Source organism: Polypterus senegalus, chromosome 11 (genome assembly GCF_016835505.1).
Source record: "Polypterus senegalus isolate Bchr_013 chromosome 11, ASM1683550v1, whole genome shotgun sequence".
Taxonomy (NCBI): domain Eukaryota; kingdom Metazoa; phylum Chordata; class Cladistia; order Polypteriformes; family Polypteridae; genus Polypterus; species Polypterus senegalus.
In genome coordinates, this window is record NC_053164.1 from 59,208,295 (window position 1) to 59,236,292 (window position 27,998).

General features: G+C 41.7%; 1 protein-coding gene across 1 annotated transcript; it reads right to left on the bottom strand.

Annotated features, from left to right (window-relative positions):
- Nucleotides 1-101: 101 nt before the first annotated feature.
- On the bottom strand, nt 102-27,904 carry LOC120539040 (advanced glycosylation end product-specific receptor-like). The gene is made up of 13 exons (XM_039768736.1): nt 27,737-27,904; nt 14,826-14,911; nt 13,888-14,098; nt 8,874-8,938; nt 4,410-4,494; nt 4,151-4,333; nt 3,953-4,077; nt 3,731-3,863; nt 3,586-3,624; nt 2,605-2,634; nt 2,380-2,494; nt 602-692; nt 102-448 (listed from the first exon to the last, which is right to left on the bottom strand). Exons 1-13 carry the CDS (start codon nt 27,792-27,794, stop codon nt 428-430), a joined length of 1,242 nt encoding a protein of 413 aa, XP_039624670.1. The 5' UTR covers nt 27,795-27,904; the 3' UTR covers nt 102-427.
- Nucleotides 27,905-27,998: the final 94 nt, after the last annotated feature.

Below are 27,998 nucleotides of genomic sequence, written 5' to 3' on the forward strand. Positions count from 1 at the left end.
TGAGTGTCCCATCTTTATTTCACATGGAAGACTTGCTGTAGTTCAGACCTCACTGTAAACACCAAGGTGGAAATGAAAAGTGACCTACTGCTGTGCTTAAATCATTGAGCACAATTTTTCATTTTATAATATATTCACATTTAACATCACACAAATAATATGAAATGAAATGTAGTATAGCAATAGAAGATGATAATCCTTTTGCTTCAGTGCCTGTTATCCTGTTGTTCAGTGTTTATAGGATGAATGCAAGAAAAAATTTGACCACCGTCATGTTGGAACGTGCTCAAGACCATCCAGATTGTGCCACAAACAAAATCGTGTTCTGTGTGATCAATAATGAAAAACCAAACTGAAGGTGGTTGCTGGTAGTAAGTGCTGGTAAAGGAAAAATAAATCCGCAAAATGACTAATTCTTGAGTTTTAGTCATTTCTCACCAAGATATTCCTGAGGGGTGAAGAATAAAAAAACACATGAATTATTTCCTTCCTTGACCAATCATCCGACAGAGTGGGGTTACAGTGTTTCAAGTGTGGCCCCGTACTCCTTTTCATTATCGTGTTCTCCTGTTCTTTTACCACCTCCTTCAATTTCACTTACCTTGGTGCAATTTTTATCCTCTGCAAAGTCTGCATTACCCGCCTCAACACCATTTAGAACTACGTTTTCTTCTTTTGAGCCTTGAGATTTTCTGTTTTAAACAAAAGGGAAGGCATTTCACAATATAAGAGAGAAATTGGTACATTGCAAGATTTTCACAGAAAGGTAAACAGTTAAACTGGAAGACAGAAGCCTTATTACATTAAGATAGGGGAGGGAAGTTGACATCATGAAATCAAAATGATTCTGTCACCATCATGTAGTGAAGAGTTTTGCTTGTGCTCTGAAACTAGAATGATAAAAGTAATGAGTTTCAAGTTGCAGCTACCAGATATTCAGGTTGACCTATCCTGACTGGAGTGATTTGACCGTCTACTCAGTTGTTACAACTGTAAACTGCTAAGAGACGGGAGATTAATGTATTAGCCAAATATATGCTTCACAAAAAAACAAGAACTTTAAATTAGAAGGTCCTGCCTGTCACTTCCATAAAAGTGCGGAATTGGCCAGCCATGGTAACTGTTTCATTTGTGTTTGTTACTTAAACTTCATCCATCCATCATCCAACTCGCTGTAACTTAAACTTCATCCATCCATCCATTATCCAACTTGCTATATCCTAACTACAGGGTCACGGGGGGAGTCTGCTGGAGCCAATCCCAGCCAACCACAAGGTGCGAGGCAGGAAACAAACCCCAGGCAGGGCGCCAGCCCACCACAGGGCACACGCGCGCACTAGGGACAATTTAGAATTGCCAGTGCACCAAACCTGCATGTCTTTAGACGGTGGGAGGAAACCCACGGGGAGAACATGTAAACTCCACGCAGGGAGGACCTTACTAAACTTGTGTACCCAAATAAAAATATCTTCATAGTAATAGTAAGCACACAGTTGAGAATTTTAATTAACACCACAACTAAAATTATACAACTTTCCTAAACTAGGTTTTTGAACCAAGTTGTATTTTTTTTTTTTTTTAGGTCTGTTTTTATATGCAACAAACATTGAATTATGATGTAATTGAATAACTGCAAACATGTCAGTGAGGGAGGGAGGGTATAGCTCATGTAACAATTGGCGAAGAATTTCTACAATATTTATACAGAGATATGATATGTGTTATTTGTCTAAAAGATTGCTAGAGAAAATTATTTCTTTTTTCTTTTCTACAAAACCTTTCTCCATTTTAGGTTTGTGAGGAGCTGGAGCCCAGTCTGCCACACATTCCCACAACTGTTAACGGAAATCTTTATGGTAACATAGGAACTTCACATATTCCAAGGCATTCCGTTTCTGTAGTTAGTTTGCCCAGTTCAGGGTTCGAGTGAGGCTGGTGCCTATCCCAGGTGAATTGAGCACAAGGGAGGAACTAATCCTAGGTCGGACACAAGTTAGTCTCAGTGCCCACATTCCCACCCCATCAGCAGTTAGTCTAGTTGGCTTGCATTCAAAATGTGGAGAGAAACCAAACTACCAGGAGAAAAAGTAGAGGTCAGCTATCTGACTTGTAAGCCATACCTCACTTTTATGCCATTTGTAAAGTCCACTATACAGCATTACAGGACCAGTAAAGGCCAGCATGAATGTGCCAATATTTAGACCACTTGGCTCTTCCCATTCCATTCTCTAGTTTTCTTTCAACGTAGCAAGTCATAAAATGTACATTTTTGGTCTGTGTTTATAAAACTGCATACTGTCCTGTCTCTGCAGATGCATTATGGACTCTTAGTCTGGAGTGATTGTGGATTACACATCAGCAACAGAGTGTAGCACTTACTTCTGATGGTAGCACAACCAGTAGACAGCTGCCAGGATGAAGGCTACTAAGATCAGTGCCCCCAGAACTCCAATGATCATTCCAGAGCGATTGACTGAGCTGCTTACAGAAGATTCTAGAAGCAGAAGGTATATGTGGTGCGAATAGGTTATCTTTGACCTTAGGAAATTGACTTCAGTGTAGACATTCCTGACATATTGGGAAAATGCTTTGAGTTGTACTTACCTGGCTGGATCTCTTCATACGAATCAAGATCTAGGTGGTTAAGAAAAACCCATCTTTAGTGTTGATAGGAAGTAGTTATTTCATAGCCCCAAAACAGGCAGATAAAGCGGCATTTATTAAATATTGACTAAAATAGAACCATCATATGCATCATTCAAAAGCAGGCCTGTTAATTAGAATGTCTCTTAATGAATCCCAAACTGCAAATGCCATCAGACTTATCAAGAATGGGTGTGTGACGGTGCATGGGGGTCCGCAATTTGAAGAGCTCTCCATAAAACAGGCACATGGCATTTGCTACAAAGTGCAAGAAAGCCTCGGTTAAGATGTGGGCAAGGTTTTATGGTCTGATGAGATCAAAATGGAACTTTCTGGGCAGACTTCAAAGAGGTGTGTGTGGTGTAAAACTAGCACTGGCCATGGCTGAAGAAACACCATACCTATGGTGAAATATGGCAGCATCATGCATCACTTTCTCTATATACCTGCACCCTGGATTACCAGGACTTTGTTATTCATACTTTATCTGTAGATTCAGAAATGTCAGCCATTTCAGGAGGAGGAAATCAGCACAAATATCAGGTCAACAAAAGAAAGTAAAATCATGTAAACAGAAGATCTGCCATTTGCAAACATTGGAGGGAGGAACAAATGTACAAGTCAGTAATGTTTGTGGAAAAAAATATTCCTATAAGGAAGTCTGTGAGAATAAGCAAAGTTAAAGTGTGATAGAACCAAGCCAGTGTGCTTCCTCCACTGTGACTGGGCCCATTACTCTGTACGTTTGTGTGATCATTCCCCCTTGATCCTTGAATTGGCCGCAGCTCAGATGGATGATGGAAAGTGAGACATCGGCCATTTTGATAGTAAGGAGGACTCCAGATTCACCAGTGAAAGCCAGGCTAGATACAGTATATACAATAAACAGTCTAATAGTCACAATTGGACTACCCAAAAGAAAAATAAAATTAGAAGTCATACTTGCAATTTTAATGATTCTTGTTTCCTGTCTTTTTTCGCCTGTGAACGACATATGCTAGTATTATTAATCCCATCCAGCAGAAAAATAACTGATGTCACCGAAAGGTATAAGTGGCTGTGATTTCCTTGAGGTGCCCTTCCTTACCTACTGTGAATGAAATCGAGCCACTGAGTTCAGTGAACTCCTCATCTGTAGCCACGCACTTGTAATCTCCAGCATCTCTCTTTGTTATAGAAGGGAAGACTATTGTGTCATTCTTGACGTCGAGGTACACCGCCTGAAATGTCAAAAGACAACACACTGTTAACTCCCAGCTCGTGAGCAGATAAAAACTCAACCCAGCTAGATCAATGTGACCCGACTCACGTCTTTAGTCCACACAAAGCTTGGCAGTGGTCTAGCATCAGTCTTACACTTCAGAGTCACCTTGTCCCCTTCCCTGACATCATCAAAACCAGAGTTTAACAGCAGGGTGATATGTTTCAAAGGATCTGCATGGAGATATTTTTGTGAGATGACATCTTTTATAAAGATGGTAGTGCATTAATGTTTGTCACAACTCACGGATGAGCTCCAGTGTGCGTTCATCTGATTCCTGAATGCTGATTGGGTCGGTGATGTCATAGGTAATGTGGCACCTGAAGCTAAGCTCCTCTTCCACCTCCCTAGGAGTGTAGGACAACACTGATTTCATTGAAGACAGCTGTGTCTTCTGATCCAGTATGATGAAGTTCTTGATGCTGACATCTGTGACGAGACAGCAGTGCTCATTTTCACGCATCACCTCTGTCGGCCTGTAATGTTTCTCCACAATCACACTTACCTTCTTCTGTTCCTTCCAGGATTCTCCCGTTCTTGTACCAAGTTAAATTTCCCGCAGGGTAGCCATCTTCTGAAGTGCATATCATCTGCAAAGCACATTCCAGGTATTAACACATAGCAGCTTTCAAATTAATCATCAACATTTGTATAGCACATTTTATAAGCAGGAGTATTTTTAAAGAAATTGACAGTATTATACAAGATGAACCAAAATGGAAGTACCACATGTCTTAAGGTCATTACGTGAGGTAGAGGCAGCTGAGTGGGTTGGGGTGGGGGGTCCTTTGATAGGCGATCCCTTGTAGTTTTCAGTTGGCAACATGCCTTGGTCTGATGCGCGCCGTGCTTTCACCTGTCAAAAGTGTTCTTCAAAACCAACAAATCCATCATCACTACACAAAGCGCCTTCCAAACACACTTCAACATTCCTCCTGACGTTGACGTCCCAAATCGGAAAACAATTCCTGAGTGGGTGGCTAAATTTAGACAGACGGGCAAAACATTGAACAGAAAATCTCCAGGCCTCCCTTGGACTGTATGAACACCTGTAAACATCCAAGCTGTACGGGCATCAATTTTGCAGTCTCCTAGGCGCTCAGCGTGCAAACGTGCTTCTGCCGTAGGCATTTCCAACACTTCTTTGAGGAGGATTTTGCATGAGGACCTTAATTTCCATCCATACAAAATGACGGTAGTGCAGTAGGTCACTGGGAGAGCCGTAGACAGTTGTGCATGAACATTCTGCAAACCGATCATCGAGATGCCATCGTCATGTGCAGCAATGAAGCACATTTCCATTTGAATGGTGGGGTAAATAATCAAAACCTTCACTATTGGGCTGAAACCAACAGTTGTGAACTTCATCACAGTCCACTGCACAGTGAGCTTGTTACAGTTTGGTGCGCTGTTGTAGAATTTGGCATTGTAGGCCCTTACATTTTTGGGGAGGGGGGAGCAACGGTCTCCGTCACTTCAAAACGTTACATTGACATGCTAGAGAACTTTTTGCAGCCCCAACTGTAAGAAATAGATGTGGTGGATGCCCGGTTTCAACAGGATGGAGCAACAGCTCATACGGCGTGGAGATCCATGCAAGTTTTGTGGGAGATGTTTCTGGGGAAGCTGAACTCCCTGCGCACCGATGTTGGGTGGCCTTCACGTTTGCCTAATCTCGCTCCATGTAAATTCTTCTTGTGGGGCTATCTCAAGTCGAAGGTATACACACACCAACCTCAAAACCTTGAAGCCCTCAAGGATGCCATTCATCACGAAATCGCCGCTATTCACCTTGAAATGGCTGAACAAGTCATGCAAGTGTTCAGTAATGACCTCGAAGAGAGTATCGCTAATGATGGCCACCACCTTGAAGACATCATTTTTAAAACAAAGTGAAAGAAATCTATTTTGTATATCCTTTCTTGTGTCGTAATGAAATTTAGTTTATCTTGTAGCGTTTTTGTAGAATAAACATTTGAAATGTGGTACTTCTTTTTGGCTCATAATGTATAAAGAGTGACATTGGTAGCACAGCAGTTAGCACAACTGCAGCGTCACAACTCAGCCATTGTGCGGTCTGTGCAGATTATTCTCCGCGTCTGTGTGGGTTTGCTTTGGACACTCTTGATGATTTTTTTTCCTTGTCTCAGCGATTTTCATACTTTATTAAATAAAGACTCTAAACTGATGTGGCTTGTGTCCTTCTGTGATCTACCAGGTTCCCCTCCTGCCTTGTGCCTCATACGAATGAACACAGTATGGCTTATCACAACTCCTCTGCCATTCATGGAGGTTTTCTGTAAGTGCAGCAAGCTTTACTGGTCATTGCTGGACACTCGGCCAAATTGAGCACAATCAGGCGTACACAAGGTGCAACTGGCAAGCATGCTCATGTCAGCGACTTTTTGCTCATTTCTGTTTCATTGATTCTGCAATAACAATCCATGATGAGTAAACACACAGGCAAAAGTACATCAGCGCTAACAAGCGTTTTGTACAAATCATTTATTGTGCGTACCATCCATACGCAAGATTGCACTGGCCATCTGCCTTTGACTGGTCATCAGTTTACTAAATTTGCAACTCAAGATAAATCAGTTTTGAATACTAGAAAATGTATACTTTAATTATATCAATAAAAAATAAATAGTCTATTATAAAAAAATAATAGCACAGTAATTTGTACTGCTGTTTCATGGAATTCAAAAGTGATGATCAGTTGCTTTTTTTTTTTTTTGGGTAAACAAATGTAATAATTTTGAATTAAAAAAAAAACTCACATCACCTTTGCCAATTTTGCCCACTTATCACAGCTTTCTGGCCTGAAAGTAATTTCATGAGGGTGTAAAACTAGCGATACACAAGTCTCACAGAGCCATCCATCTCGAGACAACCATTAGTGAACTCGCCCTAAAAGTGGGGGGGACGGGGCAATTAGACCGCTCATTTAGTTTTACATTTCTAAACAAGGGGTCCCCCAGCTCTGGTCCTGGAGGGCTGCAGTAGCTGCAGGTTTTCATTCTAACCCTTTTCTTAATTAGTGACCTGTTTCTGCAGTTAATTAACTTCTTTTGAATTAATTTTGACTTGTTTTTTAAGATTTGTTCCCCTGAATTTCTTCATTGTTCATCTGTAAACCCTAGAGATGGTTGTGCCTAAATGCAGAGTCGCTGTCATGTGATTGGCTGATTAGATATTTGCATTAACAAGAAGTTGAACAGGTGTACCTTATAAAATGGCCAGTAAGTATGTACACACACACATTGGTTTGTGCAAGTTCATTTTGAGATATATATATATATATATATATATATATATACATATACACACACTCACCTAAAGGATTATTAGGAACACCATACTAATACGGTGTTTGACCCCCTTTCGCCTTCAGAACTGCCTTAATTCTACGTGGCATTGATTCAACAAGGTGCTGACAGCATTCTTTAGAAATGTTGGCCCATATTGATAGGATAGCATCTTGCAGTTGATGGAGATTTGTGGGATGCACATCCAGGGCACGAAGCTCCCGTTCCACCACATCCCAAAGATGCTCTATTAGGTTGAGATCTGGTGACTGTGGGGGTCATTTTAGTACAGTGAACTCATTGTCATGTTCAAGAAACCAATTTGAAATGAATTTGAATGGTGGCGGGGGGGCATGCTCCTAATGAGACGACAGATGGTGTTCTGGAGGATCTCCTCCCAGATCTGGACCAGGGCATCACTGAGCTCCTGCACAGTCTGGGGTGCAACTTGGTGGCGTTGGATGGACCGAAACATAATGTCCCAGAGGTGTTCTATTGGACTTAGGTCAGGTGAGCATGGGGTGCAGTTCCTACATCCTCCAGGAGCTGCTGTGACAATTGCCATTGCTGTGCACCAGGAGGAACCCAGGACCCTCTGCACCAACATAGTATCTGACAATGGGTCCAAAGATTTCATCCCGATACTAACCTGTAGAGGTCTGTGCATCCCTCCATGGATATGCCTCCCCAGACCATCACTGACCCACCACCAAACCGGTCATGTTGAACGATGTTACAGGCAGCATAACGTTCTCCACAGCTTCTCCAGACCCGTTCACGTCTGTCACTTGTGCTTAGGGTGAATCTGCTCTCATCTGTGAAAAGCACAGGGCGCCAGTGGTGGACCTGCTAATTCTGGTATTCTATGGCAAATGCCAATCGAGCTCCATGGTGCTGGGCAGTAAGCACAGGGCCCACTAGAGGACGTCAGGGCCTCAGGCCACCTTCTGTTTCTGATTGTTTGGTCAGAGACATTCACACCAGTGGCCTGTTGGAGGTCATTTTGTAGGGCTCTGGCAGTGCTCATCCTGTACCTCTTTGCCCTGCTGATGAGTTAAGGACCTTCTACGGCCCTGTCCAGCTCTCCTGGAGTAACTGCCTGTGTCTTGGAATCTCTTCCATGCCCCTGAGGCTGTGCTGGGAGACAGAGCAAACCTTTTGGTAATAACATGTATTGATGTACCATCCTGGAGAAGCTGGACTACCTGTGCAACCTCTGTAGGGTTCCGGCATCTCCCTCACGCTACCAGTAGTGACACTGACTGTAGCCAAATGCAAAACTAGTGAAAAAAAACAGTCAGAAAACATGAGCAGTGAAAAATGTCAGTGGCCTCCACCTCCTAAACCATTCCTGTTTTGGGGGTCATCTCATTGTTGCCCCTCTAGTGCACCAAAGCAGCTGAAACTGATTAACAACCCCCTGTGCTACTTAACTGATCAGATCAATAGCCCAGAAGTTTCATTGACTTGATGCTATGTGTTCCTTTAATGGGACATGCAGAGAAATGGCAGACTGTGCTCTTTTATGTCTAGTAGCTTTTCCAGAGCAGCGCCAACATGAGGCAGCAGTGACCAATCAGAGTGACCCTTTTAAATGTCATTTACATATCAGCCTTCAGATGTGCTCAGTTTGGTGTTGCGATTGATGTGTTCAGTCTTACCTCAGCTGAATCGTCCACTTTCACATGATTTCGAATCATTGTAATCTCCGGTTTGGTGGGAGGCTCTGGAAAAATCAAGCAAAACAGAAAGCAACACGTGAGTTTTAATTTTGTGTGATGATATTTGGTTTTCTGCTGTTTGATACACACAAGTATATAATTACTATTTGTATAAATATTTCAGTCACTGTGTTATAGCCAGCATATAGAAGATCAAACTATTTGAATAAAGTCCATATATTAAAGTGGACCTAAAATATTGTGTACATTTGAGGAGTAGAATTTCAGCCATTTTCATAGTTATAAATGAAACAATCATCTTTTGCTTTAATTTTAACTACTATGAGTCAGAACCCTTAATTGTGTTTTTTTCCCTTTAACCAGCACCCAAACAATAAAGAGATGGCCTGCTCCCATGTTCATCCAAGCCTTCATCTTCAATAACATATTTGGAATTGAAAAGTGAAGGTCTGAGAAATACTGATACATAATTGAAAAATATGACTGCCCTTGCTGACTAATAATGTAGTTTTAGACAGAATAATATAGGGTGGTCCAGATCTAATTATGCAATTTTCATTACGCTATAACTTATTAAGTTTATTACATAGAAAATCACCCGAAAAATCACAGACCATCGAGAAGTGTGCAAACTGATGACATGAAGAATTGTCTTCACGCCGAACTGGAATCGTCCCCACATAAATCAAAGTCATCCAGACGATCTGAATCTGCATAATTAGATCTGGACCACCCTATACATGAGGCATTATTTGATTTGAGCAGATCTTTCAGGCCCAGTCAGTTTGTTTGGCTTCCTTGTGTCTGTGTTGGCTTTTTGACATGTCAATTGTGTGAGTGTGTCCTGTGTTGGACTGTTGTCACATTCATACCTGATTCCTTCCTTGTCCCCCATTGTCCTAAAAAGGACTTTGGCTCCTAATGGTACTAAATGGAAAAAGGGTTCAGAAAATATTGAATTGTGTCCTTTTAAACAATTGTAGTCTTCCACCTAAAATCTCCCAGCTTCACCCATCAACATGTCTATACTGTATGCTCAAGCACTTACTTGGGAAAGACTCGATATAGTCTAAAATGCTAACCCTAATACAATATCAATAATGTTTACAAAAATAATTCTCCAATTATCTAGCAAAAAAATAAAAATTTCCCTTTTTATGGAAAACATTTTTGTGTTTCTTTAGGGTGAAAGTTGAATACATTTTCTATTCAGTAATTGTATATTTGTATAGATTTATAGGGTCATTATTATTTAGTGTAAAGAGTACAGTGAAACTCTTATTTGCTTCTGTGTGTATACTTAAAACAGTTTACAAATAATAAAAAATAAGCGTTTTGAATTAAAAAAGATATTTAAAAACAAAAATATTGAAAATGTTGCCTGGTTTTCCCACACAGGTGCCATAAGGCAATGGGCCAAATGAGAATGTCTATAACTCAGGCAGCTACTATAAGTGATGTCACGTGAGATGTTGAGGCTTCGTAACGCACTCCAAGTAACCCACGAAATATTCAGTGAAGCCTGTATCGGAGATCGTATCATTTCAGACATTCGATGTAATCGATGGCATGTGAAGCCACCATACACATTATGCGACTGGTTTGGCTGATGGCTCGAGTCACAGAACAGGATATCAGACTACTGGGAGAGATGGTAAAGATTTGGTAGCAAGGATAACAAGCTAGCACTAGGCCTACTTGAGCAGAAAGCTACCTAACTCTAAAAAGTCTTTAGCATCACAGAGTTTATCCAGTGACAGATTGTGGTAAAGTGAGTGAGTGAAAGGGAGCAGGCTTGTGAGGAAGAATGCAGACAGCTGGGAGAAGAGCCCCTGAGAAAAGAAAGCGAGGCCAACACTCAGGGGTAGTTAGAAATGGTCGCTCCAGCTGAGCTGTTCCTAGGAGCTATAGTGACACAGGATTTTGGGCGGCTCGCCACATATGGCCGGAATGGTAGCCAGAGTCGAGGAGACTTGTGGGAAGATCCCCAGTGTGAGTACCCTGGCCATTGGGGACCCGAGTCTCGATCCAGTGATGTAGCCTGTAAGTAGTTGTGGGATGGACGGCAACCAGACGTGTGGAAGGTCAGCTGTGTCTGCAGGTAAGACGACGACTCTGCTGCAAGGCCCGTGAGGGACTAGCAGACGAGTCACCAGTTAAGGAAGGATAAAGGCACCAGGTTTTTAGAAAGAATAGTTCCTGTCAGTGGATTTTCACTTTGTTTTAATGATTATATATTGATTTTTTTTTAACTTCCACCTTTTGCACGTTTTAATGGATTATTTATTTAACAACTCTGAGCACTGCACTCTGGACAAAGCACTGAACACTTTTACACCTTCCCCTTGCTTCATGTGGTGTCCTCATTGCACAGCTCATCCCGGTCATAACTATCAACTGCTATATTTGTACCAGAAGACTGCATGAAGTCACGGATTGTGGTGAGATGTGACCAGGAATAGTAAACAAAATGGCTTCCCATCACAAAATAAACAAAACATTAAAAAAATTGAATGGCAAAATGAACATTAAGGAAGATAGTCAAAACTATACAATCACAACAGCATCATCAAATATGTTTTGTGTTCGATTTGTTCTTAGCATAATTCTTTTTTTTTGTAAAAACTTGATTGCTATGTATTGATTGTAATAAAATTAATAAATAAATAAAAAATATATATATATGTTTTGTGTTGTTGGTCAAGTAGAGTTAGATATTCAGTGCCTTCAGAAAATATTCAGACTCCTTCACTTTTTTACACATTTTGTTATGTTGCCATTTTAGGAATTTTTGCAAATTTATTAAAAATAAAAAATAGAAATATCACAAGTATTCAGACCCTTTGTTTTGAATTTTGGCCCAGGTACATCCTATTTTATTGATTGTCATTGAGATGTTTCTGCACCTTGTTTGGAGTCCACCTGTAGTCAGATCAAATGACTGGACATTATTTTGGAAAGGCATACACCTCCTTATAAAAGGTCTCACAGCTGACAATGTGTATCAGAGCAGAAACCAAACCAGGAGGTCAAAGGAACTGCCTGCAGAGCTTAGAAAATGGATTGTGAGAAGGATCAATTCTTGGAAAGGCTACAGAAAAAAATCCTGCAGTATTGAAGGTTCCCAAGAACACAGTCACCTCCATGATTTTTAAGTGGAGTAAGTTTGGAACAACCATGACTGCCTGGCTAAACTGAGCAACTGGGGGAGAAGAGCCTTAGTAAATAGACACGTCCAAGAACTTGATGGTCACTCTAGCTGACCTTTGGAAACCGTAACTGGAGTAGGGAGGAACATCATGAAGGACAACCATCACTGAAACACTCCACTAATCTTAGCTTTATGATAGTGTCACCAGACGACACACGAAGGTCCACCTGAAGTTTTCAAAAAGGCACCTAAAGGAATCTCACACAGTGGGAAGCAAAGTTTTCTGGTCCGATGAAACTATGATGGAACTGTTTGACCTTAACTCAAAGTGTCACGTCTGGAGGAAACCAGGCTTATCATAATATGATTTTAGTGGTGATACATGGTGGAGGCAGTATCATACTGTGGGGTTGTTTTTCAGTGGCAGGGACTTGGAGACTAGACAGCATTGAGGGAAAGGTTAATGCAGCAAAGTACAGAGATATTGTTAATAAAAACCCACTCCAGAGCACCCTGGATCCAAGGTTCACCATCCAACAGGAAGCACAAAACAAAAACAGCTAAGGACAAGTCTGTGAATGTTCTTGAATGACCCAGCCCCAAACAAGCAACTCTGGAGAGACCTGATGGTCTCCATCCAACCTGATAGAGCCTGAGAGGATGTACAGAGAAGGAGAAGGACGTTGGGAGCATGTGCTGATTACAGCGTGTTGCTACACCCACCACATGGCAAACCACCCGCATTGAGATCCGAGTGCAGCCACGCAACGAGTGACACCTCAGCACCACACTGGAACAGTGTGAGGTTTTTTTACAGTGGCTGGAGTGCCACCAACCCCTAGGTTTTCCCTGCAGGTTGGAGGACCTACTTGCAGGGCTGGATTCAGAATAACGTCATACCCAGGACAGAGCTACTGCTTGCTCAGGGGCCCAACAGAGTAGAGTCATATCTTGTTGGATTCAAACCGGCAACCGTCTGATTGGTGGCACAGATCCCTAGCCTCAGAGCCACCACTCCATGCAGAGACGAATGGTAGAAAACGCCTGAAAGCAGGCGTGTGAAGCTTGTCGCATCAAACAACAAGAAGACTACAAAGGTGCTTCAACAAAGTACTGAGCAAAGCGTCTGAATACTGGTGTCAGATTTTTATTTGTAATAAACCTGCAAAAATTTCTAAAATCTTGTTTTGTCATTCTGGGGTACTGAATGTCCTGAAAAAAAGAATTCAAAAGATTTTAGTACAAAGCTGCAGCATAACAAAATGTGTGCAAAGTGAAGGAGACTGAAATACATTTTAGGAACTGATGAGGAACATATTAGTTATGTAATAGTATGTAACACCATGGAAGTGAAAAGGGGTGAATATACTTTTTGACATAACAGCGGTCTCACACACACATTAAGGTGTGTCATGCATGCGTGTCGGAGGCTCTTTTGAGGTTGTAATAATCCACCAGGATGAGAGGGGGCGCTATCACTAACATTGTCATCTCCTTCTGTGAAGGCAACTGACTCCACCAATTCCAGCCCACCTTTCATAAACGTGCCAGCTTCCCAAAAGGAGGCGTTATTTTGTCAAGAGTGACCCGCCAGACGGAGTTCCCAAGCAGATTGACCTTAACTCATGGCTGGAATCCGAATACATTTTTTGTTTTCTTTTGTAGCCCGAAACCCACATACACTAAAGTGCGTATCATTTGTTGGAGTTAGATATTAAATGGGACGGCCTGGTTGGCACCCCAAATTTCCAGTTTTGCACCGTGTTATTCCTGCACCAGGCCACAGGTGGTAAGGATGGTGACCGAGACGCACAGCTATTGAAACACCAGTTGATGCCTTACGGTAAGTGTGGAGGTAAATGATCCTGGTAGGCGTCTGACTTCCCGAAGCGGTCGAACACTGGTAGAGACCTTGATCAAACCACTTGAGTGACGACAGGACCAGAGAGCCGTCCGAGGTGAGACTGATGCGCGTACTGTAGTTACTGTTTAAGGTCTTTGTCTCGCCTTTGAGGGAGGAGAAAAGCTCCATTCCTCGCGTGCCTGAGGTTTCCTTTAAAAAAACAAAACAAAAAAAAGTTTCATTAATATTGCAATTCATTTTAACAGTAAGCAGTATCATGCTGCACGCAAAAAAAAATCCTTTCTTTAAAAAACTAATTCGTGGGAAAGTGAAACTTTACAACAAAACAGCAAGGTGCCACTTTCATTATGGCTGTTGCATACGCTGATTTTCAGCAAAAAAGCTGAAATAACTGCAGAGACGTTAGCGCCTGCCGAGGTTCATCACGGCCTTAGAATCTCCAAATTGCATACTAATGATGGGAAGGATCCCAGAAAGCAACAAACCAAATGAACAAAAAAAAAAAATTAAGGAAATATGGGATTTGGGAATTTGAACCTTTTCTTTTTTCCATTTCAAGTCTCATCCCGATAATGCAGTTTGTATCCAACACCCAAAAAAGGTTTAAATTCATTTTTACAAAAAAGGCAAAACATGACAGAAGCCTGTGGCGTGGAGATCTTGCTTTACATACCTGTACATGGCCACGCTCGGCCTAGTCATGCCGCTTAAATGTTGCTTTTAGACTGGTGGAGTAGTTCACATTGGCATCAAGATGGAAGCCCACAACTAGCAGTGTGAGGTCAGCACACATACATATACTAGACGCTGATCCATCACTTACTCCATTTGACGTTACATATAAGCCATCATCTGATATTCTACTAATGCACACTCCATCACTTCAGAAGCAGAAAGGTGACAAACTTTGACTTACGGCCTTCCACTCCACAGCAGAGCCGGTTTGATGACATGGAAGAGTGGCGTCTTCACCAATCCTAAGGGTCAGCATATGCATTGAACCTGTAGGAGTGAAAGTTAAAAGGAGAGGCGGTCATGACACACACAGCACAGCGTGACACAGCAGTAGACCATCAACTACTGTAAGTTGTGCAACTCCAGTGGCAGACAACATCGAAAACAACATCTCGATTTGGAAAATGGCTATGAAGTGAATTCAGGCAGGGGCCCCGCATTTGCCTTCTCTTTCTATTATTTATCTACTTATGAAAAGATGACAGCTTCCAAAATAACAGTCGGCACACTTCTTGCATCTTCATGAATTCATCCTGCATTTATCATACAGCAGAGAAGGGAAGTCAGAAGTCACAACCTCAGAGTGTTTGTGCCGCCCAAGCAGGAAAATTAACATGGACGGCCTCCATGAAAACTGATGTTTTAGCAACAAATGCTAACTAACAGTTCTATAGTTCAGAATGAAGAAGAAACTGACGAGAAAGAAAGGCGCAAAAGGTATGTGTCATGTGTAAAAAAGATTTGTATGCTCTTGGCCATAATAAACTGTACTAGTTCGACTTGGAGGCTTCTTCTTCTTTTGGCTGCTCCCATTAGGAGTTACCACGGCAGATCATCTTCTTCCATATCTTTCTCTCTTCTCCATCTCGTTCTGTTACACTCATCACCTGCATGTCCTCTCTCACCACATCCATAAACCTTCTCTTAGGCCTTCCTCTGTTTCTCTTCCCTGGCAGCTCTATCCTTAGCATCCTTCTCCCAATATTCTCAGCATCTCTCCTCTGCACATGTCCAAACCAACACAATCTCACCTCTCTGACTTTGTCTCCCAACCATCTAACTTGAGCTGACCCTCTAATGTCCTCATTTCTAATCCTATCCATCCTCGTCACACCCAGTGCAAATCTTAGCATCTTTAACTCTGCCACCTCCAGCTCTGTCTCCTGCGTTCTGGTCATTGCCACCATCTCCAACCCATATAACAACTGGTGTCACTACCGTCCTGTAGACCTTCCCTTTCACTCTTGCTGATACCAGTCTGTCACAAATTACAACTGACACTCTTCCCCACCCACTCCACCCTGCCTACCCTCTCTTTTTCACCTCTCTTCCAATTGAGCAAAGCAACCATTGAGCATAATGTACGAACAGTAAGTGCTTATCAAGCTAACATCGGTTAGTCCGTTGCTGTTCGTTCTGCTAATGTTAACGTTTACATTCTCATATTCAGCGTTATGGGTTGAGGTGATTCATTTAAAGTAAATTCTTCTAATAAATAAATTAAGCCTAGAAAGTGTTACTGTACTACTTGTTCACGGTTTATACATCGCCATCTTGGATTCACATCATAATCCGTCAAACTTGGACTTGACTGACCAGGCTCGAGTGTGTCAGTAGGAATTCCAACATTTCTTTCCATGTTCCGAGTAAGAGGATGACAATCACGAGTTCCGAGTTTTAGTTGAATGCAGTATTAGCCAAGTGGTGTTGTTTGTCACCAGCCAGCCAGCCTACAGTACAGCATATTATAGGCATAAGCCAAAAATCGAAATATGAATAATATTAATAATTAAGTGGTTCAAAACAGTCCCCAGACTGATGTTACTTGACTATGTTGGCCTCCTTTGGATGAAAGTGTCCACTAAACAAATATTAATTATTTTAGGAGTTCCCCGTGGATAGTTATGATTGTGATGCCAATGACACCCCCCATCCGGAGCTACTCGGAGCCGAGGACAGACTTCAGCCCCCCATGTGACCCTGAACTGGCTTAAGCAGGTTTGATAAAGGATTATTAAATTGCATTCCAGTTGAACTCACTGGTCTGGCTGCAGTTAGACTAACCACAGTATTTGAATTACAGTACGTCGTTCATTCCTTTGGAATTACCCAAGTCAGTTACACAGAACGTGTTGACATAACCGGATTAAGTAAATCCAGTCTTTTTTTTTTTTTCTTCATTTTTTTTTGGGTGACACTATTTCATCGCATTCCACAGAAAAGATTGTGGTAAAGCAGACTGATTTTATAAGAACTTTTAAAAGCTGTAATGTTTACAAAAGTTCAGGTCTGGATAATAATGTGCCGCTCGCTGTAATGGCCATTCCTAAAGTGGCGGGTCTGACTGTGCTAGGATTACGAGGCAATGAGAGATTTGAAATAAATAGAAATCGCGCCTGTTTATGTGCAGTCTGCTTGATTTATCCGCCTAGGTGACTTGTTGAGAAATGTGCTCCATACTCACAAGCACTCGGATGATGACGTTCTGTTTGTTGAGGTCGCAATAAAGTCCAGCCAAGTATGTTGGCTTAAATATTGACAGAGTATTTTTCGCTGGATAGATTGTTTTGTTTTTTGAGTAACAGGTCAAAACGATTCAAGTCTAAAAAATGGCTGGCTGCCTCGTCTACTGCAAATCATTTACGCTAACAGCTCACCAAGGATGATAGCAGGCCACATATGAGGGGGTCATCCAGCTTTGGCCGGAGTATTACAAGATGACGGGCAGCAACACAGACTTGTCTTGGATTGTCGTGTTCAACGGTGTGGTGGTTCATTTATTTTCTGTCTAGAATAACAGATTACCTACTGAAGCTGTTCAAATTAGGTCAGGCGCTAGAGACATTCTTTTTAAGCAGATTTAGGGATAATAAGGGGTAACAGCAACAGAGTTAAATTATTATACGTATGGTTTTTTTTGTGATCACATTTTTAATGCCAATAGAGTTTGGTGCGATCGATATTGAATCATTAAAAGCATCACAAAGTAAGAACATCCACATCACTGCCCTGTGCACGAGTGTGGACGAGAACAGGCCTCTCAGCCGAACAAAACTCAAAAGTTCCACTTAATTCTTCCAAAATAACATCAAGTCGAGTTTTGAAACTCCATAAAAATATATTTTGCCAACATAAAAAGACAATTTGCACAGGTGTCCATTTCTCCTAATGTAATTGTAATGGGCTAGAACTCAGTATTATAAAGAAAATAACATTTCTGTGTGTTGCTTAGTGTAATGGGCTACAAACCAGTGTTTTAAAGAAAATTCTGCTACAGGTTATTGCTGATGGCTATCTACAGGACATAAATATTTACCTGTCTTGCTAAAGAGTCACCTGCTTTGAATAGTCAGACTGCTTTGATTTAGTATCTCATCTACATACAATGTGGGGATACAGAACTGTCTGCTTCCTTGGAAAATTGGTTTCTAATCAAGGACTCAAAGTAAATGTGTTTACACTATTTGTTATGTAGAGGAAATTGGCTTGCACCATTGTTTTCACTGATTGCCATGTTGATCTATGCAGAAATTGAAGTATATATATATTTCTGGAAAAAGGAGAATAAAGTAAAGGAGAAGTATGGTCTGGGACTCGGGACTGCTGTCTGTTTCTTTTATGCTTCACACCATATCGCTGTGGCTACACTCTGTAGCAACAGTGGCTTGTACCTGGCCCAGGTTTCCCTAGTCCTGAGGACGGTAACATAATCGTGGCACTTTAATGCTCTCCTATTGCAATACCAATGAAATTTGTATACCAGGAGCACATTAGTGTTGAAGATGCAGTCCAAACCCACTCCATTTTGAATGAATTAGGGGGTTATATGAGGATGATGTTTTGATCTTTTTCAAGTGCATTCAACACCATCTAACCCTCCGTTCTTAAAGATAAACTGGAGAGGATGGTGATGGATTCCACCTTCATTTTCTGGATTCATGACTATCTGACTGGACAACTGTAGTTTGTCAAATTGTGGACATCTGGGCTGGTAGTGAGCAACGGTGGGGCCCACAAGGGACTGTTCTGGCCCCATTCCTGTTCACATTATACACAGCAGACTTTGGCCACATTCGGACGTACTCTGATGATATAGCTATTGTGGAAGGAATTGGGAGGAAGGGGAATATAGGGATCTGATTGGAGCTTTCAGTTACTGGAGCAAGAACAACTGCCTGGCTCTGAACGCAATGAAGACCAAGGAGATGAATGTGGAATTCCGCAGCTCTAAGCTCCCCCTTCAGCCTGTCAACACCCGAGGGGAGGACATTGAGGTGGCGCAGACTTATAAAAATCTAGGAGTCACTGTGACAACTGAGCCATTTGTACTTTTTACCATTTATTTGTTCTCCTTGCTTTTACAATAGTTTTTAACTATTTTTACAGATGTATTTGAGATACTGTACGCCTGAATTTCCCTGAGGGGATGAATAAAGTATCTATCTATCTATCTGTCTATATGGGCGAGAATAAAGCTGATTTAGTTAACCACATGCAGTGAATTTCAAGTTATGCACAAGTTATCTGTGATGCCAGGAGGCGACTGACAAACATTGTGGCTTGGTGGCCTGGGTCAGCCTGTGATGCATTTATTTTGAGGCAGAGTATTTCTGACAGATGTGATGGCGCTGTGCACGGTGGCTGGCTTGTTGGTAAGTTAACTGGCTGAACCCTTGGTTTTTCATATGGCCTGTAGTCTTCACTGTAACAGCAATCACATTATTATATGTACCAGGTGATAGCAGCTGTCCTCTCAGTCACTGGTGCCTTATGTCTTCCCCGGACCCCAGAAGGGAAGGTTCTGTAATGTGTGTCCTCTTGATGTGCTTAGTTATGGAGTGGACCACATGGCTGTGTCTCAGTGTGTCAGGTGGGAGGCTGCTCAACCAGCCAATGAAGGTCTGCCACATCGTAATTGCATATGTATGAGGTTTGATTAGCATGCTCCATGTTTGGCTGTTTCATGGTGGCATCTGGGTGGGGTTCAATGCACACTCATATATGCACTTTTACAAGATCATTGTAACTTTTATAGGTACATTACATAAAAATATGCAAATGGAAGGTTTTATAAATCAGATTAAAAATATATATATGCATACTTGTATGTTCCAATCCATGCAAAGTTTTGTAAATGGGAACACAAGACTTTAGGGACCTTCAAAAATCAACTGGATGTTATTTTGTAGAAACTGAGTGAATGGGATTAGCGAGCCTTGTTGGACCGGATGGCTTGTTTTCGCCACAATTTTTTTAATCTACAAATCACACACTCGACTTTCAATTTGATAAACTGGAGCTGAACACATCATTAGCACTTGAAGCAGATAAAGCAAATAACAGAAGTTTGAAGCAGGAAGATTTCCAAAAATCGAGGGACAGAGAATCAGGGAATTTCAGACAGGAGGCTAAGGTTAACGTTACAGCAATTGTGCCTAAAGAGAATAGTCTCAGATGGAAAGAATAAAAAGAAAGAGAAGAACAATGCACGAGAATGAAGACTTAAGGAGTAAAGGGATGTCACAGAGGAGGACAGACGAAAGAAACTGGGAAGCAGCTGACCAAAAGGCAGAGACTGTGGGACACTCCTAATACGTACTGCATGAAAATATATGCTGAGAAGTTTAGATGAACAAAGAAAGCAGCAGGGATCGTGTGAAAGGTGAATAACAAAATGTTTACGGACAATCAGATACAAACTGCGAATTAATTTTAAGTTGGTGTATCGATGATTGAGGTTTTTAGATGTAATGTTATTGAAAATCAGGTTACCTTCCTAAGCCAATTGAAGGGTCACAGGGAGCCATGTCTTATCCAGGGAACTTCCAGGGCAAGGGAGGAACAAACCTGGGTAAGATCTTGCATGGAGCATACCCCAAAATGGCCGATGTACAGTTGCCCATCATCATACGATGAATATTTGAGAAAATATTAGGATCCACACTGTGGAAAAAGGAGAAATCTCTACAGAAGTGATTGGCCTGGAGTTACGTACATGGTAGGCAGTCTAAGGGCTTAACTGAAGGTAAGATGCAGAGTCAGGGGTTGCTGAACTGTACAAATGCCTTTTCTCCCTCTTCCACAGGCCATCAGAAGGAAAGCCGATCTAGAGTTCCCCCTCATTTCCGTTGCCAAACCACACTTCCCTGTAGACCTCACTTCCACCTAGGAACCCGCCTCTTCCTGTCCTGCACGAATAAGACCTGAGTATTCCACTCTACAAACCAGTCTTTGTTTTGGCTCAGTCCTTCACGATTACTCGTTTTCATAATTTAACCTGCTATATTGATAATATACAAGGTAGACCACCCTACCCCCTTATTGTTTTGTCGGTTCTGTTTTTACAATATATACACACACATAAAATCTGACTATAAAAAATTAAATCTGCATTGGCATGCTGTGTAAATGCCAGTTGTACCCAGGACAATAAAACACATCAGGAAAGGTCCTGACGTGTCTAACTAACACTAAATACGGTGAAGAGCCAGAAGATAACCATCATGAGGCCTGCTGAGATACATATTCATACTTGGCCAGTTCATAATTGCCAATTAACCAAGTTAAGCACCCGGCGAAGTCATCAGCGATGTTAGAGGAACATGCTAAATGGAAAATGTGAATTACATTAAAGCACTGCTGACCATCTAGCAGGATTAGTAACAGTGAACCATGACCATGATGACAAAACATTTATTTTTTAGAAAGGTTCCTTTCTCCCCACCCTTAAGTATACAAACTAGGCATAAGTAACCGATGGCGGATGATTAGTTAGATGATGTTGATACTGAGATCTCTGGCATTACCAAGATCACTTCTGACAATTTGTGCAGCTGATTCCAAGCCCAGATAATTAGGGAGGGTTGGCTTTAGGAAAAGCGTCTGACTGTAAAAATCACGGCAAAACCTTTATTGGAGAAGTGTAGTCAAAAAATAGCAACCCCATGTAAAAATGGAAATAGTTACAGAAGAAGCAGCAGGAGTGGTAGTCGCCCTTTCCTGAATCTTGCACATGCGACCGAGGATATGCACACCCTACAATGCTAAAGTAGAAGATACAGTACAGTATATTGGAAAATCTGAAAGAAACACAAAGGCATTTCCTGTGTCTTCTCTGACACAGAAATGATTTTTCATGGATATGTTCATTTTTATTTATCTTAACATATTCCAGATAACACTAAAGTTCTACAAGATACTACTTTCTATTCAAAGTATCAGTGGCTCTCTACAGGAGAAAAGAGTTTTCATATTCATGCACAATTTGCTCAGGGGCTAATGAACTTTTCTTGTGTCATGTTATTTAAACTCCGCTGTCCTCCACCTTTTTCAGGACTGTTATGTTCTTCTTTCAAAACAGCAAAGGTCCACGCAGTATTCTCACTTTGACCTCACAAGTGCTTTATTGTGTGTGATGTTGACCTGTTACACAGCGTGTGCTATATGGCCTAATATCCCATCGGCCTTTTCAATTGTTTAAATCTACACTGTCTGGTTATAGAGTGACACTGGACCAGTTGGCCATTCATTTATTTTATTCAAGCTAAACTCCTTCAAAAAATGTAAATATATATATATATATATATATATATATATATATATATATATATATATATATATATATATATATATATATATATATATATAAATATATATATATATAAATATATATATATATATGAGAAGAGTCTTTCTTCTGAAGGTCTAAAATACAAGGACTAACATCTGCCAGCTAAGTTGGTCATGTCATGTGGAACGAGTTGAGGTGAGGTGGATCACTTCTAAAGTCGTCAACAATGACCCGAAAACTCACCTTATATACCAGTTGTCACCTAAAATGAACCTTTTCTGATTTATTTTCCTGTCAGAATGTTGTCCTTGCATTGTATGTGTTATTCCATCCATGAGCACCTGCTGTTGACCAGTACTGGTCTGGCCACAGCCAAAAAAAGGAAGTCTTGATATACTCAGAGGTATTCCTATTTGGATTTTACCTTAGTGTTCAAGGTTTTTGGAATCCTCAGCCTGTTATTTGTCTATCTTTTTGGTCTTATCACGCTCCTGGTTTTGGACTACTCCTTTTGAAATGCAGATTTTAATACATTTTTACTTTTTTGTTTTTGCCTTGAATAATAAGAAACAGGGGCGGCATGGTGACGCAGTGGGTAGCTCTGCTGCCTTACAGTTAGGAGACCCGGGTTCGCTTCCCTGGTCCTCCCTGCGTGCAGTTTGCATGTGTCTGCGTGGGTTTCCTCCCACAGTCCAAAGGCATGCAGGTTAGGTGCATTGGCGATTCTAAATTGTCCCTGGTGGGTGTGCACCCTGCGGTGGGCTGGCACCCTGCCCGGGGTTTGTTTCCTGCCTTGTGCCCTGTGTTGGCTGGGATTGGCTCCAGCAGACCCCCCGTGACCCTGTAGTTAGGTTATAGCAGGTTGGGTAATGGATGGATGGATGGATAAGAAACATATGGAATAAGCAAGTCTGCATTGTCACTTTGGCTCTCAGAGTAGTTCAGTCAAAATAATGGCGAGTGAGGCAGTAACTGGAGTCAGGAATCCAGTGGCAGGTCTTAAGAAATGGCTACAAGTGTACAAACATGAAGGATGTCATTAGTCAACGTTGTATTTAAGAATTGTGGGAAATCTCTTTAGGATATCACCTGGGTGTTTCTATAATGATAATGGATAATTCAAAGAATGAAAACTTTTATAAAGTCTACGTAACGAACTTTACTTAAAAACATTGTAAAAAATGAAAACCAAATATATAGATATTGGTGTCTTGGAGTGCAGAGGGCTCCACAAGTTACTGTGCTGTCACTAAACAATAAGAATATTCAGGGGAGAAGCGCACTAATCAACGCTGTAGAAGACCAACAAGAATGTGTGGAGTTGGCGGTTAAAGCGGAGATGACCAATAGGAACATGTCGGGAAGTCTCTTAGCATTTCTTTTTTTAGGCCTTGTGCCTAACCAGTACTGTTTCTGTCCATCAATGCTACATTCACACGCTCTCAGAGTCAGATAATCCTAGCCGAATTCTCCAAGTTGTGATATAATGCTGACCTCTCACCTTAGTCAATTGTATAAAATAAAAAAATATAATGCAGTCAGGCAGAAAGACCATTTTTGTGGTTGAATTGCATTTGGAGCAAAGTGATACACATTTAAAACATTTTGTTTGCATATTTTTAATGAGAATAAAACAGACCAAGTAACAAATCAACAGTGAACTTGTGTTTCGCTGAATCTTTCAATCGGAAATTCTTGCAAACGCTCTGAACTGGGAAGGTGAAAAGTCGCAACTCGGAACAGTAAATACTCCGTCAATGCAGCAGGACATCATGCAGATGTCGGTCTTAGTGTGTCGGTGGCGATTATGCAGAATGGTAAGTGGATGGGAAGACAGTTGGGTTCTTATGCACTTTTAGAAAAATTGTAAGGAATTTAATAATAATAATAATAAAAAAAAAAACAACACTCTTTCCAAAGAAACCACCAAATTGGTGGACTGGGTCAAGAGACCCCCTAAGTGGGAACAGACAGCCATAGAGCTGAATGAGTTGTTCTTTTATGAGCGTAAGAGCAAAACCTAGTAAGTTAACGTTAATAGTAAATTTACGTAAGTGTTTGCTTAATTTAAACTGAATGCAAGTTTCACACAGCTACACTATAAGCTAACATGTGCTTAATTTAAACTGAATGCAAGTTTCACACAGCTACACTATAAGCTAACATGTTAATGGATTTACAGGTACTCTTATATTTTTGCCTCATTCTTATACCGTATTTAGAGAACAGAATGATCTCTGACTGTTAGACAGACGTCTAGTAAGAAACATGAATTGTTAGAAAGAAATAAAGGCTTATAGTTTTCTGACCACAACTATTTATGTCAAAGTGTAAGCCATCGCGAGTATGAGAGAACATGTAGAGGAGGAGGAGGAGGTTAGGAGCAGGCGCTGTTACACCGCATTGCCGCACCCACAACATGACAAACCAACTCAGGATCCCAGATTAGAACCCGAGTGCAGCCATGCAACGGGCGACACCTCAGCACCACACAAGTTCAGACGGAGGAACAGTGTGAGGTTTTTTGTGTGGTGGCTGGAGTGCTAATTCTGCCACCAACCCCCAGGTTTGCCCGGCAGGTTGGAGGGCCTACATGCAGGGCTGGATGTGGATTAACGTCATACCCAGGACGGAGCAATTGCAGGTTATGGGCCAACGGAGTAGAAACTTTAAGAAATGTAACCAAGACTCTTGAGCCTTAAACAAATCATTTTAGACGCAAAGTTTTGTGTTTTTTTTGTTCAGGGAGGCTTACAAGCTGGGAATTGGACATTAAATGATAAGGTTGACAGCTCCATCCAGAAGTGTGGATAAATATGGGCATTGTCCCCCGAATTAAAAAAAAAAAAATACAAATAAAAATTTTCACCAATTTTGTCATTTTGTTTCCCTCTCCACTCTATCCTAGGAACGACACCTGTGCTCCAGAACTAACAAAGTGTAATGGGCCTCGACCTAATGAGCCATCTTAGGGTGAAAGGACCTGCCAAGGCTTCTCGTCCAGTGTGACCCTGACCTGGGGTTAAACAGCCCTGGAGCTGGACAGTAATTACAAACAGTCAGTCAGTAGATGAACCTTCCACTTTCTCTCTAATTGTAGATGCCATCACCGCAGCCTCCTTTGATCTGTGACTACAACTTAAAAGCCCACGTCCATTTGAGCGCAGCCCACGCCTCACTTAGTTTGTTTTGACTCCCTTTTGTTCTTCTGTGGTACAGCTGGAATAAACAGGATGAGTAGCACATACTTTGTGGAATCGGTTCACCTGCATGGTTGTAGGCGGCGTACGTGTGGAGTTCTAGGGAAAGCGGCAAAAATAACAAAACAACGTCAATTCAGCCCCCATAGGTATTAATCATCTTACTTTGAAACTCTGAAAAGAAAAGGCAGAAAGTCAGATTATAATCGGGACTCATGCTGGACAGCCTGTCAGGGAAGGTACAGCAATTTCAAAATACGACCATGAATCACAGCACAGTGAGTCACAAGTCAGATGCTTCATAGCTTTGTCTTGGTCAAGAGCAGCTTCAGGGCAAAGGGTGATGTTGAGCAATGCTACTGTAGCAAGGAAAGAAAGAGGAATGAAGCAATGTGGCTACAGTCAGTGAAAGGAGGACTCCCTGTGTTTAAAGTAGCCCCTGTGCACCCTGCCCCGTGTTGCTCACCATGGCATGTCAGGTCAGGTAAGATTCCTGTCTCTCACAAGGCCTCAACACACAAACATCTGTCGAGTAATGACGAACAAGAGAGCATCCTAATGCTGAGCCGACATGTAACTGATGGGAGGTGAGGCCATTGGACAGAAATCGGACTCGAGGTATGTCAGTCCTGACGTTCTCATCTGTCTTGGCTGATTGCCTGCTGGCGGTCTTAACAGCCTACATGTCTGCACAGGAATTTTGTTTTCATTTTTTCCTGAGTAGCCACTGTGGTGGGAGGCGAGGCGGTGAGAGGAATTCAGCCTTGTGCCATAATGTAGAAGGATTGCAAATTATCCCAGACCCTCACCCTTTCAATAGCCCCTTTGTTGATTACGCAATTGAAAGAAGTTAAATATATGTATCATTTGTTTACTCAATGGTCCTTTATCTAATGTTATGGGTCAAAAATGTGTAATTATAAATAAAAATAGGAAGAGGCAGATATATTCTCACAGCATTAGCATACACATCTGGATATATCACATACACACTATACATGATCTTATCCAGCTTCTATCCCACCAATCCAGTCAAGGGTCACAGGCAGTGGGTGTCTATCCTGACAGAATCAAGCACGAGGTAGGACCTAGTCCTGGCTGTGGTGCCAGCTAATTGCAGGGTGCCACTCATATCCCATCAATTTCAAGTTGGTCAATATGTCCATGAAATTCTTCGTAATGTGAGAAACAAATTCATGCAGAATTTTGGAAAACCCATACAATCTTCAAACATCCAGAACTCAAAAAGCTGTGAGGCCTGATAACCATGGTGCCACCCTTACATTTACCCATCCATCTAGTGAACCTTCTTACTGCAGTTTTAGGGTAACGGAGCACCATGTCCATCCCAGAAGATATGGGCAAAAAGCTGGAACCAAATGGCGGTGAGACGCTAGTTTATAAGAACTACATGTGCAGATGTCTGCTACGCTGCCAGTTTAGGTAGGATACTGAGGTGGCACAGTGATTAGTGCTGCCATCTCATAGACCCAGCATCCAGAATTTGCCCCACCCCCCCCTCCCTTTAGTGTTTGCATGTTCTCCGTGTGGCTACATAGGGTTTCCCCCTAAATATATGCAGGTTAGGTGAATTGGTCATTCCAAATTGACCCTATATTGGACATGTGCCCCTTTCAGGGGACGTTCCTGTGTTAAATCAAACACTCTGGCCTCTGCAACCCAGCTTAATGTTGCCAGAATGAGTTTCATGTCCCTTTACTCTGGACTAGACAAAATATGCCCCATAATGGATGGAGATAGATGATGGGATGCGTTTTTTCTGAAACTGCTTAATCCAGCTATTGAGGAGTGCCAGGGTAAAAGTCTACTACAGTGGCAGCACTGGGCACTGTTACATCTACACCCACACTGGGGTCAGTTTGAATTTAATAATTGACCTAACATAGTCTGTTTAGAAGACCTGAGTCAATTTAAACCAGCATAGAGAGAACGTGCAAAACCTACATAGATTCTACTCAGTCCCTTGAAATTGTGGACCAGCAGTGCTAACCATCACACCTTTCTGGTAGATTAGATTGAGAACATACATGGAAATACAGATCCCTCATTGACTGCTCCGATTCCTCAAACATTACATAAAATACAAATGAAATTTTTTTTTTTTTTATTACTAGAAATGTAACCCTATTTGCTAGCAAACTGAATCCCCAGCTTCATCATTGATGTTAAATTAACAGCCTGCCACAGTGAAATGTTCATTAAAATCTACAAACAAGAATCCCCCAACCTTAAAAGCGGTTAACTGTCTACATTCTGGACAGATGGGAGAAAGACCACTTCCAAGGTAGCATCTGAGCTTACCTGCACATGAGATGCAAATCCAGGCGATGAGTGCCGTGATCCTAAGTGACCTTTTCATCCTGACGGACCGGACAGAGCAGAGCAAGGCGAGTGCGATCGATGGAGGGAGGCACAGAGACTTTGTCAGCCTCAAGAATCCCCTGTCAAAGGCAAGTTTGGGACTGGCCTCAGACTTCAAGCACTGCAATCAGATTGTAAATTCCTTGGAGAGCCTATCAGATTGGTACAGCCAGGTGGTGGGGGATGTCTGGGGCTTTAACCG

Coding starts and splice junctions, on each gene's coding strand:
- LOC120539040 (XM_039768736.1), bottom strand. CDS start 27,794: ATGAAAAGGTCACTTAGGATCACGGCACTCATCGCCTGGATTTGCATC. Junction 14,099..14,825: donor CTGCTGTGGAGTGGAAGGCC/GTAAGTCAAAGT, acceptor GTTTTTTTAAAG/GAAACCTCAGGCACGCGAGG. Junction 2,495..2,604: donor GTATGAAGAGATCCAGCCAG/GTAAGTACAACT, acceptor TTCTGCTTCTAG/AATCTTCTGTAAGCAGCTCA.